This window comes from Balaenoptera acutorostrata, chromosome 1 (genome assembly GCF_949987535.1).
Source record: "Balaenoptera acutorostrata chromosome 1, mBalAcu1.1, whole genome shotgun sequence".
Classification (NCBI taxonomy): Eukaryota; Metazoa; Chordata; class Mammalia; order Artiodactyla; family Balaenopteridae; genus Balaenoptera; species Balaenoptera acutorostrata.
The window spans coordinates 118794480-118812747 of NC_080064.1; the positions used below are offsets into that span (position 1 = coordinate 118794480).

Sequence of the window (18268 nt, forward strand, 5' to 3'; positions counted from 1 at the left end):
TTATTTGTATTTGTGCTTAAGGGGGGGTGGAGATACAGAACTAGGTCGAACTGGAGTCTTCCTGGGACTCAGTTCCCTCTCTGAACAGATGGGGGCGCGCTCAAGGCCGTGGGGGTGGGAGTGGGGATAGAGGTGCCGGACCAGGACACATTGATGCCAAGGTTTGACCACGCAGTGATGGTTTACATTGGGAGGAAAAGGGAAGGCGAGCTTGAGACTCGTGAAGCTGTAGGCAAGCCTGGAGCTAGAGTGCAGGCACTGGGTAGACGGGTTTTGCCGGCGTAGGGGGCTGCCCCCTCGAGAGCGAGGTGCCCAAGGACCCCTGTTGATAAACACGGTACGTTGCCGGGCCGCCCTAACTCCCGTAGGTCCAGGCTGTTGCTAACATCAAGGAGCTGTTTATGGAGCCACCTCCCCACGGACCAGCCTCCCGTGTCCCTATCTACTCTCCCTCCAACCAAAGCTCATGAGGCCCTCCCTCCAGGGTTCTCAGCCTAGCTGGGCCTGGGAAGCTCGAGCTGGGGAATGCTAACCAGCACGCAGCTCTCGCCGCTCCAGCCTTGAGGGGAAGTCAGTGATGGATATAGCTGCTCTCTCCAACCTGGCATCGAACCGGTTAACTAACCTCCAGCTCCACAGAGCAGCCTTCTACAGGGGCCAACCCTACGCCTTTGCGGGAGGAGGAGCCGCTGCCGGTTCAGTGTTTTCATTGGTGAGTGTGATCGGGGCCTTTCAGGACCCACCAATCCAGGAGCAGGAAGGTAAGGTCAGGCGTGTGCCGCGAGAATAGAGTGGACGGAGAGTCGGAGAGACCGAAAAACTGGGGTTGGGGGGGTGGTGGAGGCAGCGGACTGAAACTCTAGGCCTAGTGGGGGCGGGCGGGAGGGAAAGCGCTTCAGAAGACAGGCGGCAGGTCGGAGCCCAGAGCCCTGCGCTAGCAGATAGCGTGGGTGTGGCCCTTATCCACCTCCCAGCCCCCGCACCCGGGACGCCGGCGGCGTGATGTGTTGAGACCTCTGTCTCCTCCTTTCCCCTCATTTTTCTCGTTCCTCTCGTGGGTGAGTCCTAGGCCCTGGGCGGGGACCTCACAGTTTCACCACCCCATCCGCGGGCTCTGCCTTAGTTTCCCCTAAAGCAGCGAATGGCCGGGGGTGGAACGCGGAACCCGCAGGTCTTCTGGAGAGCAGGGTGCTTCTGGTCAGCCTGGCTGTATCGCCTCCACACCCTCAGGCTTCACCATGGGCCGGACCGTGGTCGTGCTGGGCGGAGGGATCAGCGGCTTGGCCGCTAGTTACCACCTGAGCCGGGCCCCTTGTCCCCCCAAGGTGAGTGCCCCCCGCTCCGTGCCAGAGGGAGCCTCCTTTAATACTCTCCCATTTCCAACAAGAGGGAATGCGCCGCCCCATTTCCCTCCTGACCCTTTACGCCGCGGCCGCGGCCGCGGCTATAGGCTGCAGTGTCTCCCTCTTGTCCCCAGGTGGTCTTGGTGGAGGGCAGCGAGCGCCTGGGAGGCTGGATCCGCTCGGTACGAGGCCCAGATGGTGCTGTCTTTGAACTTGGACCTCGAGGAATTCGGCCGGCGGGAGTCCTGGGAGCCCGGACCCTGCTCATGGTGAGCGGCTTGTGGAATGCCTAGGAGAGGTTGTGGAGGGACCTTCACTAGAGAATAGAGTGAAGGGGAGCAAGTAGATTTGGTGGTCAGTCCTTTCCTTAGTTTATGCTCTTTCTGAGGACGTGTGGAGCAGGTTTCCGAGCTTGGCTTGGACTCAGAAGTGTTGCCTGTCCGGGGAGACCATGCAGCTGCCCAGAACAGGTTCCTGTATGTAGGTGGCGCCCTGCACGCCCTGCCCTCTGGCATCAGGTAATGCTACCACCTCCTTACTGCCATTCTTCTCCTCTGCCTCCATCCTCACATCCCTTCCATTTCCTCATCTTCCAGTTTGTCAGCCCTCCCAGCAAAAGGGGCCAAATGAATGGAAATGACCCCCTGGAGCTGGGGGGTTAAATCAGAGCTCCCTCTTCACTGTGCCTTCCTCCATGCAGGGGGCTACTCCGCCCTTCACCTCCCTTCTCCAAACCTCTGTTTTGGGCTGGGCTGAAGGAGTTGACTACGCCCCGGGGCAAAGACCCTGATGAGACTGTGCACAGTTTCACCGAGCGCCGCCTTGGTCCTGAGGTAACACCGCCCAGAAGCCCCCAAATCCCGTCCCTCCTAAACCAGCTGCAGATCCCCGTACTCGCACCTCCCAGTAGGGCCTATTCTGTATCATCTGAAAATGCCCTCTTCTCTTCATACCCAGTAGCCCCCCAAACTCAGTGTTGGGGGTGAATGCCTTCACTTCCTTTCCATCCTTCTGTAATAGTGGGACTGCTTTCCAACCAAACCCCACCCCACCTCACCCCTATTCTCTGCCAAGCAGGGACAGTGGAAATTAGTGCAGCTTATTCCTTGGCCTCTCAATCCCAGTCTCACCCTTAAGGTGGCGTCTCTAGCCATGGACAGTCTTTGCCGTGGAGTGTTTGCAGGCAACAGCCGTGAGCTCAGCATGAGGTCCTGCTTTCCCAGTCTCTTCCAAGCTGAGCAAACCCATCGTTCCATATTACTGGGGCTGCTGCTGGGGGCAGGTGAGGGGGGAGTTGGTTCAAGGGTTGAAGATATTAAGGACTGCCAGAGTGAAGGACTGGAAGCAAGGGGTGCTATTTTAATGATTCTTCTCTGCTTCCTCCTCTGCAGGGCAGGGCCCACAGCCAGACTCAGCACTTATTCGCCAGGCTCGGGCTGAGCGCTGGAGCCAGTGGTCACTCCGTGGAGGGCTGGAGACATTGCCTCAGGCCCTTAACACCCACCTGACTAGTAGGGGTGTCAGTGTTCTCAGAGGCCAGCCAGTCTGTGGGCTCAGCCTCCAAGCAGAAGGGTGCTGGAAGGTAGGAGAGCCCCGTGGAGTGTAATGAACCTGTCTGTTAGAGTTTCCAACTTTGTCTAAATGCTTTAGCCAGCAGGACTGGAGTTTCTCCTTGTTCTCCTGTCCTAGAAGCTATTTAAATATGGGCTACTCCACATTCCTAGGCCTTATTTGGGGACCTTCCTCCAAGACCTGTTTGATCCAAACCTGTGGATAGAATATATATAAGTGGCTCCCAGCTAGGGGAAAGAACCCCTGAGCTCCACTAAACATTTCAGAGTGGCCCACTGGCTTTTGTCTGGCCCGCTTCCTGGAGTAATGGGATGATTTTTGTGCTGACGACTTAGTCTCTTCATCCTGAGTCAGCACCCAGTCTCTCTCCTGCCTGGGAAACTAAGGCAAAATTCCCATGATCTCTGTGTCTTTTAAATGTTTTCTTCCTCTCAGGTGTCTCTAGGGGACAGCAACCTGGAGGCTGACCACATTATTAGTGCCATTCCAGCTTCAGGTAATGTGGTAGTCACCCTCCCCTTCTCCAACCAGGTTGAGGCAACGTAGCTTCTTTCTGGGCCAACAGGAGCATGCCATGCCCCTGAACTGGTCAACCCTGTGGGAGTCTAAGCCCAAGGAGGGTTGGTAAAATTGTAGTGTGAATGCCTCCTGAGGCAGGCCTCTGCCTGCTCTCCTCCAGTGCTCAGCAAGCTGCTCCCTGCCGAGGCTGCACCTCTGGCTCGTGCTCTGAGTACCATCACTGCTGTGTCTGTGGCTGTGGTGAATCTACAGTACCGAGGAGCTCGTCTGCCTGTCCAGGTGTGACACAGAAGAAGGGGAGACGTGGGCTCAACTGGAACTCTTCCCTCCTGACCCAGTCTCTTCCTTTTCTCCAGGGATTTGGACATCTGGTGCCATCCTCAGAAGACCCAGGCATCCTGGGAATCGTGTATGACTCAGTTGCTTTCCCTGAGCAGGATGGGAGCCCCCCTGGCCTCAGAGTGACTGTGAGAGAAGGCAGCTTTGCTTAGTGGGGGTTTCCCAAGGGCTCCTCTGTGCCCCAGTGTAGTAAGGCCAGGCTGGTCAGTGCCGTATTCCCTCCTTAGGTGATGTTGGGAGGTTCCTGGTTACAGACATTAGAAGCCAGGGGCAGTGTCTTATCTCAGGAGCTGTTCCAAAAGGAGGCAGAGAAAGCAGCTGCCACTCAGTTAGGACTGAAGGAGCCACCAAGTCACTGCTTGGTCCATCTACACAAGGTAAACACTCCTCAGCTACCCACTGGAGGCAGGGACTGGTACATTTGTCATTGTCTACCCAGGCCTGGGACATCAGTAATAATCTTTCCCTGTATCCCCTCTTCTCTCCCCAGAACTGTATCCCCCAGTATACTTTAGGCCACTGGCAAAAATTGGGTAAGTTGGGAAAGCAGCTGGGCTGAGAAGAGCCATGAAAATAGACCCCTAGCTGTAACATTCCTTTTATCTTTTCCTCCCAGAGTCAGCTACCCAATTCCTGGCTGCTCAGAAGCTGCCTTTGACTCTGGCCGGAGCCTCGTACGAGGGGGTTGCTGTCAATGATTGTATAGAGAGTGGGCGCCAGGCAGCAGCCCGTGTCCTGGGCACAGAACCTAACAGTTGATCCTCAAACCCCACTTCTTCCTGCCTCTGCTGACAGGGACTCTCTCACCCATGAAAATAAAAGTTGCTGGAGCTTGGCTTGGTCTGGCTGTTCTGTCTTCTGTGGGCGTGGGTGGGGTGGGTGAGCAAAGGTAGTAGGTAAAGGGTGCTTAGGATACAGAAAGCAGGAGCAGAGGCAAGACAAAGTCCTTTATTAGAAAATATATCAAAATCCCAGCCCCCTGAGCAAGGTCCAGAAGAGGGAGCTACTCCAACACTGGCAGAAAGTACCCTGGGAGGGGCTTCCTTCAAACACACTTCCTGGGAACCATAAATAGAATAAATATTCACAGAGGTCCCGGGAAAAGTCAGATCACTCTTCTCTCCATGGAAGAGGAAGGGATTTGGGGTCCAGCCCTGCTCTTACCCCGTGGGCAGGGGACACCTAGGAGTCATCACAGAAAATCATGACATCAAGGATTCACAGTCATAAGCCCTGGCTGGTGACCCTAGAAAGAGGGACCCCCAGGGCTAGAGGAGCCCAGCTCCAGTCCAGCAGTGAGAGGCCCCTGCCCCCAGCACGGCAGTAGAGTTCATTTCCCCCACATCCCCTCTAAGAGCAGTGAGGAGCTGAGGGTGGGGAGAATACAACTCTTCGGATTCAGTTTCATGATTAAGGAGGAGTCAGTGTGAACCATGGGGAGCTGTGTGGTTGGCAGCAGGCAGAGGGTCGGGCCCGGCTGGGGGCCGGCGCTGCAGCATCTCCTGACGGAAGGCCTGGGAGGAACCAGGTGGGTAACGGGGACCAGAGGGAGTCTGAGGACCCCGAGGGTCAGTTCCAATGTCTGCTGTGATGTTGGTATAGAGAGGGCCCAGCTCTCGAGCCAGCAATCGGTATGTCAGTGAGTTCATCCCATCTTGAGTCCAGGAATTCCGGGTTCGGACCAGGAGGTCAAATCTGAGGATTAGAGATTGGAGACTTAAGACCTGGAAAGGAACAGCCAGGAATCTAGGAACCTTCAGGAACTGCCTGGCTAGGGTGCAGAATCCTGAGGATCCAGTAATAATTCCCAGGCGGCCCTCCCATCCTACCTGTGGGGATTTTCCTCATTGCCCTTATCTCCTCGGTGCTTCACCATCTTATAGTGTCCCACAGATGTGGGGGGCCGAGAGATCTTCATCCCAGCCAGGCGTACCCTATGGGAAAAGTGAGGGCAACATGGAGGGTCCAGAGCGGAAGAAAGCTGCTGACAGGTGAGCAAGAAGAGCTAAGGCTAGCAAGGATGGAATTGCACGTTTCTTTACACAAAGAACAACTATTACTAACTAGGCAAAAAAAGTGCCAAGTACTGGAAGGGGAGAGAAAGTCAAACAGAAAGAAGGAAATGGCTGAAGAGAATGTAAAAGCTTGGATGTATCCAGATCCTCAGGGCCTACTGCCAGGCACCCTGGGGGCTTTAAACAATTGGCAGAGGTAGATTTGCACCTCCCACCTTTGTTTCCTAAACGGCTCCCAGGAGCTGCCCTTGCAGTCTGGAAAGGAGCTGCCCTTGCAGTCTGGAAAGGACCGAGAGAGGAGCCATTTTCTCAAAAAGGGAGGACAAGACTGGGAGTCACAGACCCAAGCTCAGCAGTTCTTATTTAGATGAGTAGCTGAGCTGCCTCACCTCTGCCACACCCCCTACCCCCCACCCACATTAAGAAAAGAGTGGAACCAAGTCATCAGGACCTGGAAAGAAACAAACTCCCACTCTGACACACAGAAGCAAGAAGTGAAGATAGCCTGGGAAGGTACTGAAAGAATACATACATTTAGAAATTGCTGGGTGCTTTACACACATACAGAAGACAAGAATTCATAGAGATGTCATCCCAGAGGACAAAGGGGGAGGAGAAGCAATGGGTCCAGCATATCAAGCCCAAATAGTCAAATGACAGATAGGAAATTGGGTCAGCTGAGGCTGAAGGTCAAAATGTTTCACATGCTAAAAATAAGTTGGCATCATGCCAATGGTACAGGCTTTTTAAAAAAAAAAAAAAAAAAAAAAAGTGGTTCTGGGCTATGTGGAGCTGAGCCTCTCCTCTCCCAGCCCTGAAAGGAAGTGTGGTTTGGATGCAACCCTAGCAGAGGCAGGACTAAACTGTCTCTAGGCCCCTTTCCAGCTCTGGAATCCCGTGATACTATAGCCTACTGATCTTATCTTCTCTCCCAGGAACAGTACTAACCAGATCTAAGAGACTGAAGGATAACAGAATGGGAAGCAGCATGCAAAGCCTGACCTGGGTAGACCAGACTGAAAAGACTAAGGGAGAGGAATGGGCACAGTGCAGGACCAGGGAGCTAAAAGTTAGTGGTAAAGGGCTATGGCTAGGGGTGGTCTCAGAGGACAGTGATCCAGGCTGGGGTCAGGGAGGGAGGTGGTGGCAGGAAGTCTGACCTGGTAGCAATGTCATCATCCTCACCACCCCAGCCCCAGTATTCATTGGGGAAGCCATTCATCTTCAGATACTGGTCAGGAGTGAGCGCCGAGACCCCTCCAAAGTACTGGGGGTACGGGAGGCTGGGGAGAGAAAGATCCTTGGATTCAACAAGTCTTCTGGGGGGCCATCCCTCCTTCTTCCACCGGGTGGTGGAATTCCTGCTTCCAGTACCCTCTCATGCCCTCTACCTGTATCCAAACTTGTTCATGGCAACAGCAACATGCCGGGGTCCTCGGTGGTCGCACACATACAGATTGTGGTCATTCTCTGGCAAGAGGTCCACATCATGCAAGAACAAGCAGTCCCATTCTTCATCACGCAGGGCCTCCCGCACCCCAACATTCAGCAGCTTTGCCCTGTTAAATGTTCCATTTCCAGCCTGGAAGATAATGGCGGAGGACCAAACTAGGTCTATAGGTAGCATGGAGAAGAAGCATAAAAGTGAAAAGAGGGAAATCAAAGTGGGATATGGGGCAAGGAAAATGAAGAGAAAGACAACTTCTTTGTTTTTTCATTCAAGAAAAAATTTTTTGAGCATCAGTATGTGCCTGACACTTACATGCTGCTATTTAGCATTTAATCCCGACAACAAACAAACCATGTGGAACAGGTGGTATATTAGTTATCACTCTTTGCCTCATTTTAGCAGGTTGGGTATCTTGCTCAAGGTCACATATGGAACAAGTGGCAGAACCCAGATTTTAGCCCAAATCTATCCACTTCCAAATTCAAGAACGGAAAAATCATGGAAGATTATAGGACAGTGGGAATATCCTTAAGGAGAAGTATGGGACTAACACGTTGGCAGAGCAGTGCCAGCTGCTGCTTTCTTTATATATATATATATGTGTGTGTGTGTGTGTATATATATATATATATATTTTTTTTTTTTTTTTTTTTGGGCTGCATTAGGTCTTTGTTGCCGCATGCAGGCTTTCTCTAGTTGCGGCGAGCGGGGGCTACTCTTTGTTGCGGTGGCTTCTCTTGTTGCGGAGCACGGGCTCTAGGCGCGCAGGCTCATTAGTTGTGGCTCGTGGGCTCTAGAGTGCAGGCTCAGTAGTTGTGGCACACGGGCTTAGCTGCTCTGTGGCATGTGGGATCTTCCCGGACAGGGCTCGAACCTGTGTCCCCTGCACTGGCAGGCGGATTCTTAACCACTGCCCCACCAGGGAAGCCCCCTGCTTTCTCACATTCAACAGTCTGACCCTCTTTTTTTTTTTTTTTTGTCTGACCCTCTTAAAATTATTTCAGGGATCCATTATATGAGAGTGGAGTGGAATTTGTTTGAGGCTTCCTTATAAGAAAGAAAATCAGAGGGGTATGGGAATTGGGGGTACCTGGTGGATGACATAGATGCCATAAGCAAGCTGCTGGCGCTGCAGGAACGGGTGCAGGTGGTAGAGCAGCAGGCGCAGGTGGTGCTCCCGGGCGCGATGGGGCACAATGATGGCTGTTCGGGACCGGGGCTCACACCCTGCAGGGCGGTACCGGCCCCCCGGTTCCACCCGGGGATTCCTCTCCACAATCTCTGCCAGTGACGGCACTGGGCTAAAGGACACGGACACGGGACCCACTGTTGGGAGGGAATGGCAAGGTCAGGGATTAGAAGGGCAAGAAGAACTGTCCCTGGCAGTCTGATTCTGGGGCTCAGCTCCCCCAAGGGCTTGCTCAGAAATCTCACAAAACCTTGAGTTCCCCATCACTGGGACAGCTTTGCAAAGTCTGGAAGGTGAAGGCTCCTTACCTAGCCTACCTTCTTATTTAAGGGTTCCATAACTCTCCCCTGCCTCACAAGGTTAGAAGCTTACAGTTAGGGGATGGAGAGAACAGATGGACTTCCAACTAACTCACTAAACTAGGAGTGGTCTACAAAAGAAGCAAGTCCTAGCCCGAGGCAAGAAGAGCCCATAAATGGGTTGTGGCTCAACCCAAGAGCCCAGTCGAAACTCCAAATTTAGAGTCCGTTCTATCTCAACCTCAGCGTCCCTTCCAGTTACGTGACCCTCCTGTTCTAAGACCCACTCCTGCCATCCTATGCCTGTCTAAGCCTCCCTGTCCCCACACCTTGGCCTTGCCTTCACTTCTGCCTTCCTTCTGCACTCACCTAAGAGAGGAGATCGTTCTGGACAGTAGGGCAGACCTTGAGGAGCTGGGGGGCCTCCTGGGGCAACAGGGGCCCCAGGCAGGTGACTGAGGTTACTGTAGACATCATGGGGATGAGAGTAGTCAAATGTCGGCTCCTGCTCTCGGCCAAATAGAGCGCTGAGGCTTCGGAAGCCCCCCAGTGACAGGTACATCATGACGGCCAGCTGGGAGCCCACAAGCAGGGCCAGAGTGCAGGGTCGCTCCAGCAGCCTCCGCAGCATCCTGGGGTGTAGTCTGGAGAGGGAGAGAGGAGAGTGCTGGGGCAGGCAGGAAGAGAGCAAGCCAGCAGAAAGAGATCATTGGGCAGGGATGAAGGTGGTGCCAGGGGTAAAGAGGAAAAGAACAAAGTCACAGAAGGGAGCACACAGATGTATGGAAAGAAATAGAATGCTACCACTGGCGCAGTGGTTAAGAATTCGCCGGCCAATGCAGGGGACACGGGTTCGATCCCTGGTCCGGGAAGATCCCACATGCCACGGAGCAACTAAGCCTGTGTGCCACAACTACTGAGCCTGTGCTCTAGAGCCCGTGAACCACAACTACTGAGCCCACGTGCCGCAACTACTGAAGCCCACGCGCCTAGAGCCCGTGCTCCACAATGAGCGAAGCCACTGCAATGAGAAGCCCGTGCACTGCAACGAAGAGTAGCCCCCGCTCGGCGCAACTAGAGAAAGCCCGCGTGCAGCAACGAAGACCCAACACAGCCAAAAATAAATAATAAATAAAATAAAAATTAAAAAAACCCAAAAAAACAAGAAAACGTTACCTTTAAAAAAAAAAAAAGGGCTTCCCTGGTGGCGCAGTGGTTGAGAATCTGCCTGCTAATGCAGGGGACACGGGTTCGAGCCCTGGCCTGGGAAGATCCCACATGCCACGGAGCAGCTGGGCCCGTGAGCCACAATTGCTGAGCCTGCGCGTCTGGAGCCTGTGCCCCGCAACGGGAGGGGCCGCGATAGAGAAAGGCCCGCGCACCGCGATGAAGAGCGGTCCCCGCACCGCGATGAAGAGTGGCCCCCGCTTGCCGCAACTGGAGAAAGCCCTCGCACGAACCGAAGACCCAACACAGCCAAAAAAATAAATAAATAAATAAATAAATAAATAAAGAAAATCCTTAAAAAAAAAAAAAAAATCCACTGTCCTGTAAAAAAAAAAAAAAAAAAAAAAAAAAAAAGAATGCTACCACTAGCAGACCTACCACCTGTCACTTCCAGCCCAAGTTTCACTCTCCTCCACCCCTCCCTCAAACCACTCCTATCACCTACTATCAGTCCCCAAGAATGCTTACATCATTCATGTCCCAAGGCCATTTCAGAGCATTCTCTGGAGAACCTCCCTTCCAATTTTAGAGGGGGTAGAGATAGACTCACCTAGGTTCAAGCTGTCTTCTTCAGGATCATGGGGACTCCACGGGGTCCCGGGGGAGCAGAGATGTGAGGCATTATATAAAATTGGAAATGTCACAGAGGACAGAGAAAGGCTCCATCCAGCACTCCAACAGCAATCTTAGGACCGGCTGAAACAGAAGTGGTCAAGGATAGCCAGCCACCCGCAGAGGGGCAGAGAAGAGGATCAGGGTGAAGCCGGTTTCCCAGCTGGGGAAGGGAGGGAAAGTGGTTGGAGAGAAAAGGGGTGGAGCAGCAGATGCTAGGTCCCTGGCCTCTCCCCCATAACCCTCTAGTGTGTCAGATTTACTCTGTACTTAACCATCCTCCACCCCAGCAGGACCAACCTGTTTGGAGAGTGGGGACTGGGAAGCTATTGGAGATCTTACTTTCGCCAGGGGGGAAGGCAGTCTTAACAGGACTGTGGAGTGGCCTCAAGAGAACCCAGGGAGGCGGAGGAAACTGGCTCCTTTCCGTTCTTCACGTTTCTGGGAGCTAGCTCCGCAGGTGCAGGGAGCGTGACCACCTGGGAGCTGCATGCAAACAACCTCGGAGCGCGGCGGGGAATAGGATGGGGGTAGCATCCCCTACCTTTTTCTACCTTTCCCCGGTCCTATCGGAGGTGGGGATCAGGGGTTATTGGTGAAATGAGATAGGGAGAGGGAGGGCTGGGCAGAACCTGTCAGAGGTACCTGGGCTAGCTCACCTAGAGGGGCGTGGTCAGCGCTCTGCAGGGGGTTACAGCCCAGTTCTTTCGGAGCACCCTCATCCCACCCCAATCTCCTCCTTCGTTTGCTCTACCTTGCGATGTGAGCCCACCGGCCTCTGTCCATACTTGCACTTAACGTCCCCCTCCCTGCTCAAGACTGTCTCCAGCCTTTACCCAAAACTTCTCACCTTCCCAATTTCCCGAACCTTTCTCCCGTGCCTCTCACCCCACCAGCCCCAGACCACACACCTGACCTTCTGCAGCCAGTCGTCACCATCACCCAGACAGCCGGACAGGAACCGCTGCCGCCATCTTGGAAGCGGGAGCTGCGGGGGCGGGGCCTCGCGTCACGGGGCGGGGCCTCGGGTGGAGCCGCCCCGGCCCCGCGAAGCGCAGGGTCTGAGCACCGCGCGGCCCGTGGGGCACGGGTGAAGCTACCGCGCAGGCTGCTCGGGGCTCGATCCCTCGGGAGAAGGCGCGGGGGCTCATCCCCACCGGACCGACTTCCAGCGGGATTCCACCCCCCACCCCTCACCCCTCACCCCTCACCCCTCACCCCTCACTCCCCACCCCTCCACTCCCCACCCCTCACACTTGTGAAAACAGCAAGTCAAACCGGGACCTTTCTCGGGGCCAAGACGTACTGAGAGGCCGGTGCGTCGGAAGACCTCACTCTCGCCCCAAGTTGACCTGAGCCCCTTTCCGAGTGTGTCAGTGGCGCCCCCTTTAACCTAGTGCCACTTATTATCAAAATTATTTCTTGCTCAGGGTACATCGTTGCAGACTGCTCTGGCACATTTTTGTATCCCCAAGGTATCCCGCAGGCCTTGAAATAGAAACGGTTAATAAGACAAGGAAACGTTGAGTGTGGAGGGAAGGGCAGCGTCCGCTTTAATGGAAAAATGTGTTTCCCCAGATGTAAGAGTAAGATGGACGCTTCATTAATATGCAATATGTTTTATCTTGTGGCTTCTACTACCCCCTTAGCATACTGTGCTCCTTACAAGCAGATCATCACACTGAGAAAACTTAAATAACTCGCAGTGTCTGCCTCAAAAAGCTCATTTTCTTTTGTGCGGGGTCGGGGTGGGGATGGAGGGGGGCAGGGTAGTTGTACACAATATAGTGTGATAAATATGATAGCCTAAAAATTGCACCTCATTCACAAGTTGAAGTTTGGGAAAGGTTTCGCAGAAGTGATGGCTAATGGGAAACCTGAAGGACTTGTCTATAGCATGTCCTTCTGTTTCATAAGATTCCGTCTCCATGGAGCTATTTTACAATTCTGTGTAGGTTAACTGATCCACATGCAAATTCTGTCCTGTCTGAGAGAGTTTCAATTAACCCCCGACTCCCCTCCCCCCCACATTGTGGGAAAAACAAAACAAAACAAAACAATTTTGCCTCTCATTTTCATATTTCTGTATTTCTGTTCTGTAAATGTCTGTTCTTTAGATTTTTTGTTTTTTTAAACTAGTTATAACATCTGCTGGTTTCCTTATGAGTTAAATAAATCTTTAACAGGTGTTCATTTTTATACGTGTATTGACAAAAACTCTCTCCTTGACCAAATTTTAGACAGGTTCCCCTGAGCCCTCTTTTCTAATAGACCTCATCCTTGGGCCTGTAGCCGTTTTTAGCAAGAATCCTGCTAAGTCAGTTTAGCAAGAATCCCCTCACCCTTAATTTCTGATCACCCTGGCCTGCCTTTAGCAAGAATTCTAAGTTGGTTGAGCAAGAGTCTCCCTACTCTTTTTTTTTTTTAAAGAATTTCACTTATTTATTTATTTATTTATTTTTGGCTGTGTTGGGTCTTCGTTTCTGTGCGAGGGCTTTCTCTAGTTGAGGCAAGTGGGGGCCACTCTTCTTCGCGGTGCGCGGGCCTCTTACTGTTGTGGCCTCTCTTGTTGGGGAGCACAGGCTCCAGACGCGCAGGCTCAGTAGTTGTGGCTCACGGGCTTAGTCGCTCCGCGGCATGTGGGATCCTCCCAGACCAGGGCTCGAACCCGTGTCCCCTGCATCAGCAGGCAGACTCTCAACCACTGCGCCACCAGGGAAGCCCAAGAGTCTCCCTACTCTTGATGTAATTTTCCATCTACTGACTCATTCTGCTTATTGGCTATAACTATCCACCTGTCCTTAACTGTATTCAGAGTTGACCCCAGTCTCTCTCTGATTGGGATAGCCTTGGCACCTATTACAGTAGTCCTGAATAAAGTCTTTCTTACCATTTTAACAAGTGTCAGAATAATTTTTTCTTTAACAGTGTGAGAGTCATAATTTTACCCTTTTCTGAAAATTATCTTTTAACCGATGAATAGTGTTCTAGACACAGGAAACCATAGTGCAAAAGTCTGGAAATGAGGAAGAAATTAGGGAGTTGGGGAAATTAAAAAAATGGATCAATAGGCTAAACGATAGAGTCAGGGGAATGGTGAAAGGGGAAACTGAAGAGGTAAATAGGTGCCAGATAATGAAAGACTCCATAAACCACATTAAAAGAGATTGAGTTTTATCCTGTGGGCAAGAAGAAAGCCTTAAAGTGCTCTAAACAGAGAGTGCTACGATCAGAACTAGGAATTTTACTCTGGTGGAAATGTGGAGCATCATTGGAGTGGTCAAGACTGGAAGCAGGGACCTATTAAGGAGGTTACCACAGCAATCCAGGAGTGGGATGAAACTCACGCAAAACAAGGTAATATCAGTGGGACTGGAAGGAAGAGGACACCTTTGAGAACTTTTAGGAGGCAAATAGGACTTGGTGATTGGCTGGATGTGTCAAGTCAGGGAGTTAAAAGACTCCAAGAGGACTCCCGGATATCTTTTTTTTAACTAATTAATTGATTGATTGATTGATTGATTGATTAATTTGGCTGTGCCTGGTCTTAGTTGTGGCATGTGGGATCTAGTTCCCTGACCAGGGATAGAACCTGGGCCCCCTGCATTGCGACCGCAGAGTCTTAACCATTGGACCACCAGGGAGGTCTCGACTCCCAGATTTCTAATGTGGACCACTGGGTGGATGATGGTGACATTTAATGAGAAACAAAACTTAGAAGAGGCACATTTGGGGGAAACAGTGGAGATGACAACTTAAACTTTGGAACTCATGAGTTTGAGGTGCCTATGGAGGCTCAGAATTAGATAATACTGGATTTGAATACAATGGCAGCTTTGAAACCCACTGGCTGTGTGATGTTCAGCAATACTCTCTGGGTTTCATCCACACAGTGAACCCATCTTAAGTGGTTTTGTGATAATTAGTGAGAATTATGGAAAAGGGCCAGCAGACAGCAGATATTCAATACATCTGATTTTGAGCACCAAGTAAGAGCCAAGTAAAAGCCCTCATTTTTTTTTAAAAGATCTCACTGTGTAGTGGAAAAGACAGACATACAGAAAATTGAAATGTAGTTCTTCTAGAGGACCCTTCCTCAGCCTCTGCTCGTCCACGGTGTCCTACTCTTGTAAAACTGAACTTCACCTTCTTATCCCTCCTATCTACCATCTTCTGATAACACCTCTACATTCATTTGCAAGCTCCCTGTTTTCAAGAACCTTCATCTCTATTCCTTTTCACCCTGGCCACATCCTGGGCTTAGTCATCCCCTAGAATTGCTAGTTTCTGAAACCTTAAATTCTTATATGCTGGTTTCCACCGCAACATCCTATCTTTCTGTATTCTGAGTAAATCCTGGGGCCCCTAGAGGCCCAGTCATGACACACAACATAACAGAAGAAACCCAGTCTAGTAATAAAAAAACTAATTTAACATAATTTAAATCTCTACTTAGTTTCTCAAGGAAACATCAGAGGCATGGGGGAGGGGAGAGTGAAGCAGGAGCACATTTTAATACACAGCTCAATGTCTTTAAAATCCTCTCTCCCCCACTTAACATTTTCTACCGAGATGGTAGCTTCTCCCCAAAACTATGCCTTCCAACTCGACTCAGTTGCTTACAGAATTATCCACCAGCTTCAAGTCTGTCCACTTTACTTTGATTTTGCATAACAGAGCAGAGCCTGGGAGCTGACCTAGCAAGCAGAAGTTCTTTTTTCTTCCACCACTACCCTACTCTCCAAAAGCCCTTATAGCTTACTTCTAGAAGGGGAGGCAGGCACCTCCTCCAGGAACACTTCCTTGACCCCATCTTCTATGCCCCTCTTCTATCATGGCACCTATCACACAGGTCTGGAATCTTTGTCTTACCTGACTGTCTTAGCCACCAGACTATGAACTCTCTGAGGACAGAGACCATGTCTTCCTTTTTATTATCCCCTGAAAGTAACCTAGAACTTTTGGCACAAATTCTACAAAATAGCCCATTTTAGATCTGACCTAGAAAGTTCCTTGGTATACTTATTTTCTCATGCTAATGCAGGAGTGGGAAGGGAACAGGGAACGGAAGAGATTTGAGGGGAAGAGAATCAGCATGTATTGACACTTACTAGAAGTCACACACAGGGTCAAGCATTTACATCATTATGTTCTTAAGTTCTGACAACCTCTCCATAACGCAGGTGGTAATATACCCATTTTACAGATAAAGAAACTGAGGCTCACAGAGATCAAGTAATTTAAGATCATGCCATTACATCTTGGCTCTTGCAAACCTTAGATTCAGTCTGACTCCAAAAATCTGTGCCCTTTCCAGACACTGTGAGAGAATGATTTGATTCTAGTTTATAACATAATGGCTTATTTATTGAACAAATAAGTGGGGTGAACAATTCATTCTCACTGGGGAATTAGGTCAATTAATATATTTTCTCTGACCCATTTTCAGGCCCCAGTTCTCACATTTTCAGCTTCTCAATGCTTATTTGCATCTACATTATCAAGAGAATATGCTAATGTATCTCTATGGAGTTGGACATGTGTATGTCAATGTGTGTCACTGTTTATGTATTTGTTTATTACTGGGTTTGTAGGGCCTGTTATTGGTTGCCCAAAGATTATGAGGGATGCCTTCAATCTATACTTCCTCCCCTCCCTTTCCTTCCTAAAGCTACTTAAGTTCTCTGGGCCTGTCCCCATATAAGGTCCTACCTAAGGAAGTTGTTCAGTATTGTTGTCCCCCCCTCCCCTCATCTGCCTCTTTCTGAGCATTTTTAGAACTGGTGGTTTCCCACAGCTGTCAGCTGGTTACTCTTGCTGCCAATGATTTTAGCTTGCCCCCAGTGACAGTCAATGGGGAAGGTGTTCAACTGGTTCAGAAGCATCCTCTGAGCCAATAAAATGTTACCACATTAAGTTCTACTTTCTTCCCCCTTCCTCCCCCACAAGTCCTGACCAATGGGATGCTGGTTTTGTCAATTACTATTAATCTGGTATTTTAGAAAACAAAACACTGTAATACCGTATGGAGATTATAAAGAAGTGGAGCCAGAGATGGAGTAGAAATGTAACCGAGTAGTTGCTCCCACAGCACCCCTCAGGAATGCTGGCTCTCCCACCCCCACCACACAAACAGGGGTTGGACAAATGCCCAGATTTCCTCCGCTCTAATCACTGAAGTCGAGAATCTCAGGGACAGAAAGAACTTAAAGAAACTGGCCCAACTCACAGTTATTGCTTCGACCTCTTCCCCCACCTTGAACACACAGGCACACTTGCCATCCCATAAAATAGTTGTCCATCTCTCCTTGAACTTCTGCAGGGATGGGGCTCTCTCAGCAGTCACCTAGTTTTCTTCCTCCAGCTCATCACCATTCTTTTTCCCTTAAGGACCAGATACTTGAACTGTCTCCATGCCTTCTTCCTTCCTGTTATTCCTGTTTCTCCTCCTGCTTGTACACCCACACCCCAGCTCAGGCCCATGAAGGCAATAAGTGGGCCGACTGAGGAGTCAGAGCTCATCTTGGCTCTTTGAGGGAGGTATGCCCTCCCCACATCCATAGCAAGAACTTGTTCACTCCTGACATCAGGATATTAGGCAGTCTACAGCCTGGGTCTGGGAAGGGTGGTATGGGCGAGAACATTCCAGGAAGGGGTGAGGCCTTGCTAGGGATTTAGGGCCAGGATACCCATCAATTCTCTTTGAGGAGCAGCTCTCTCTTCTCTTCTCTTTCACTGTATGCCTCCCCGCCCCCCACCCCGACACCCAATCACACAGGTAGCCTCTAAACTCAGTAACTTTCCAGGAAAAACTGCTTCATGGCAGTCAGAAGCCTACTCAGTGAGTAAAGGGCTTTCTCTTAAAATAATGGATAGAAGTGATTTATTACCGTCGGCACTAAAGAAACGTAAGAAGGGCTATCATGATTACCTGTTCCTCAAGGTCCAGCCCAAGACTCACCCTCCTTAACCCTCATAGCCCATTAAGCCCAGGCATCAATCTCTGTACAGGTCAATTTGCCCTTATCGTACAGTTCTTTGTACCATCCAATGTTTCTCTTTGTGGAGGTATAGTACAGAACCTTCCCCCAGACGGCAGTGAGCATCTTTATTTGTGTATTGTTTGCGTTTGTACTTTACATCTACTTAGCACAGAACTCTGCTTATTGTACCATCAGCTCATAGTATTAAGGTCTGTCTATAAACATGTTATTGGTGGTCCAATTTTGCTAATCAGATGAAATAGTTGAAGATTGCTCTGGCCTTGTCCCACTCTCCTGTTTCTCCCTCCTCTAGCCTGGTTGGTAGGAGGACAGGAGGAAGGGCCTGGGCCCAAGCACAGCAGTGGGGGCCATGCATACGGAAGAAAAGAAGCCGAGCAGAGTAGGGGGCTGCCCTGTTCCCAGTGCTGCCAAGGGAGTAAGTGCCATGCTCGGTGGTACAAAGTCCAGGGCACTGTGCAAGGCGCTACCTCGTACAGAACTTGAGCGGCGAAGCCCAGCCCCAGTGAGCAGATGCACACAACTGCTACACTCTCCATGGCTTGCCTTAATCCCCTAGTCCCAGCACTATATCCCGAGCAGTATTGGGCGGCCCAGCTAAGAGCTACTACGGCAGAGTGAAGCACCCCTAGTTCCCCCGTTTCCCCCTCTTCCACTCCCTCCTCAGGGTCTTCTTTACCTATAGTTCCTCCCTCACCTCCA

The 18268-nt window shown here is 50.9% G+C and overlaps 2 protein-coding genes across 8 annotated transcripts; one reads left to right on the top strand and one right to left on the bottom strand.

Annotated features, from left to right (window-relative positions):
• Nucleotides 1-136: 136 nt before the first annotated feature.
• Nucleotides 137-4608, top strand: PPOX (protoporphyrinogen oxidase). 7 transcript variants are annotated; one of them, XM_057528154.1, is made up of 14 exons: nucleotides 137-337; nucleotides 485-712; nucleotides 1231-1325; nucleotides 1478-1612; nucleotides 1746-1861; nucleotides 2044-2176; nucleotides 2481-2625; nucleotides 2735-2925; nucleotides 3351-3411; nucleotides 3595-3713; nucleotides 3791-3901; nucleotides 4001-4150; nucleotides 4264-4306; nucleotides 4390-4608. In XM_057528154.1, exons 3-14 carry the CDS (start codon nucleotides 1239-1241, stop codon nucleotides 4530-4532), a joined length of 1434 nt encoding a protein of 477 aa, XP_057384137.1. In that variant the 5' UTR covers nucleotides 137-337; nucleotides 485-712; nucleotides 1231-1238; the 3' UTR covers nucleotides 4533-4608. The 7 variants fall into 7 exon arrangements, with proteins under 7 accessions (XP_057384137.1, XP_057384129.1, XP_057384150.1 ...); XM_057528146.1 differs by having other exon boundaries at nucleotides 137-712; XM_007171712.2 differs by lacking the exons at nucleotides 137-337; nucleotides 485-712 and adding an exon at nucleotides 850-1058.
• Nucleotides 4609-4701: 93 nt separating this feature from the next.
• Nucleotides 4702-11560, bottom strand: B4GALT3 (beta-1,4-galactosyltransferase 3). Its single transcript, XM_007171714.2, has 8 exons — nucleotides 11477-11560; nucleotides 10504-10649; nucleotides 9096-9370; nucleotides 8329-8564; nucleotides 7180-7370; nucleotides 6949-7071; nucleotides 5603-5707; nucleotides 4702-5468 (listed from the first exon to the last, which is right to left on the bottom strand). Exons 3-8 carry the CDS (start codon nucleotides 9355-9357, stop codon nucleotides 5195-5197), a joined length of 1191 nt encoding a protein of 396 aa, XP_007171776.1. The 5' UTR covers nucleotides 9358-9370; nucleotides 10504-10649; nucleotides 11477-11560; the 3' UTR covers nucleotides 4702-5194.
• Nucleotides 11561-18268: the final 6708 nt, after the last annotated feature.

Coding starts and splice junctions, on each gene's coding strand:
- B4GALT3 (XM_007171714.2), bottom strand. CDS start 9,357: ATGCTGCGGAGGCTGCTGGAGCGACCCTGCACTCTGGCCCTGCTTGTG. Junction 7,371..8,328: donor GCATCTATGTCATCCACCAG/GTACCCCCAATT, acceptor ATTATCTTCCAG/GCTGGAAATGGAACATTTAA. Junction 5,708..6,948: donor GATGATGACATTGCTACCAG/GTCAGACTTCCT, acceptor CTTTTCCCATAG/GGTACGCCTGGCTGGGATGA.
- PPOX (XM_057528146.1), top strand. CDS start 1,239: ATGGGCCGGACCGTGGTCGTGCTGGGCGGAGGGATCAGCGGCTTGGCC. Junction 3,902..4,000: donor CCCCTGGCCTCAGAGTGACT/GTGAGAGAAGGC, acceptor TTCCCTCCTTAG/GTGATGTTGGGAGGTTCCTG. Junction 4,151..4,263: donor GCTTGGTCCATCTACACAAG/GTAAACACTCCT, acceptor TTCTCTCCCCAG/AACTGTATCCCCCAGTATAC.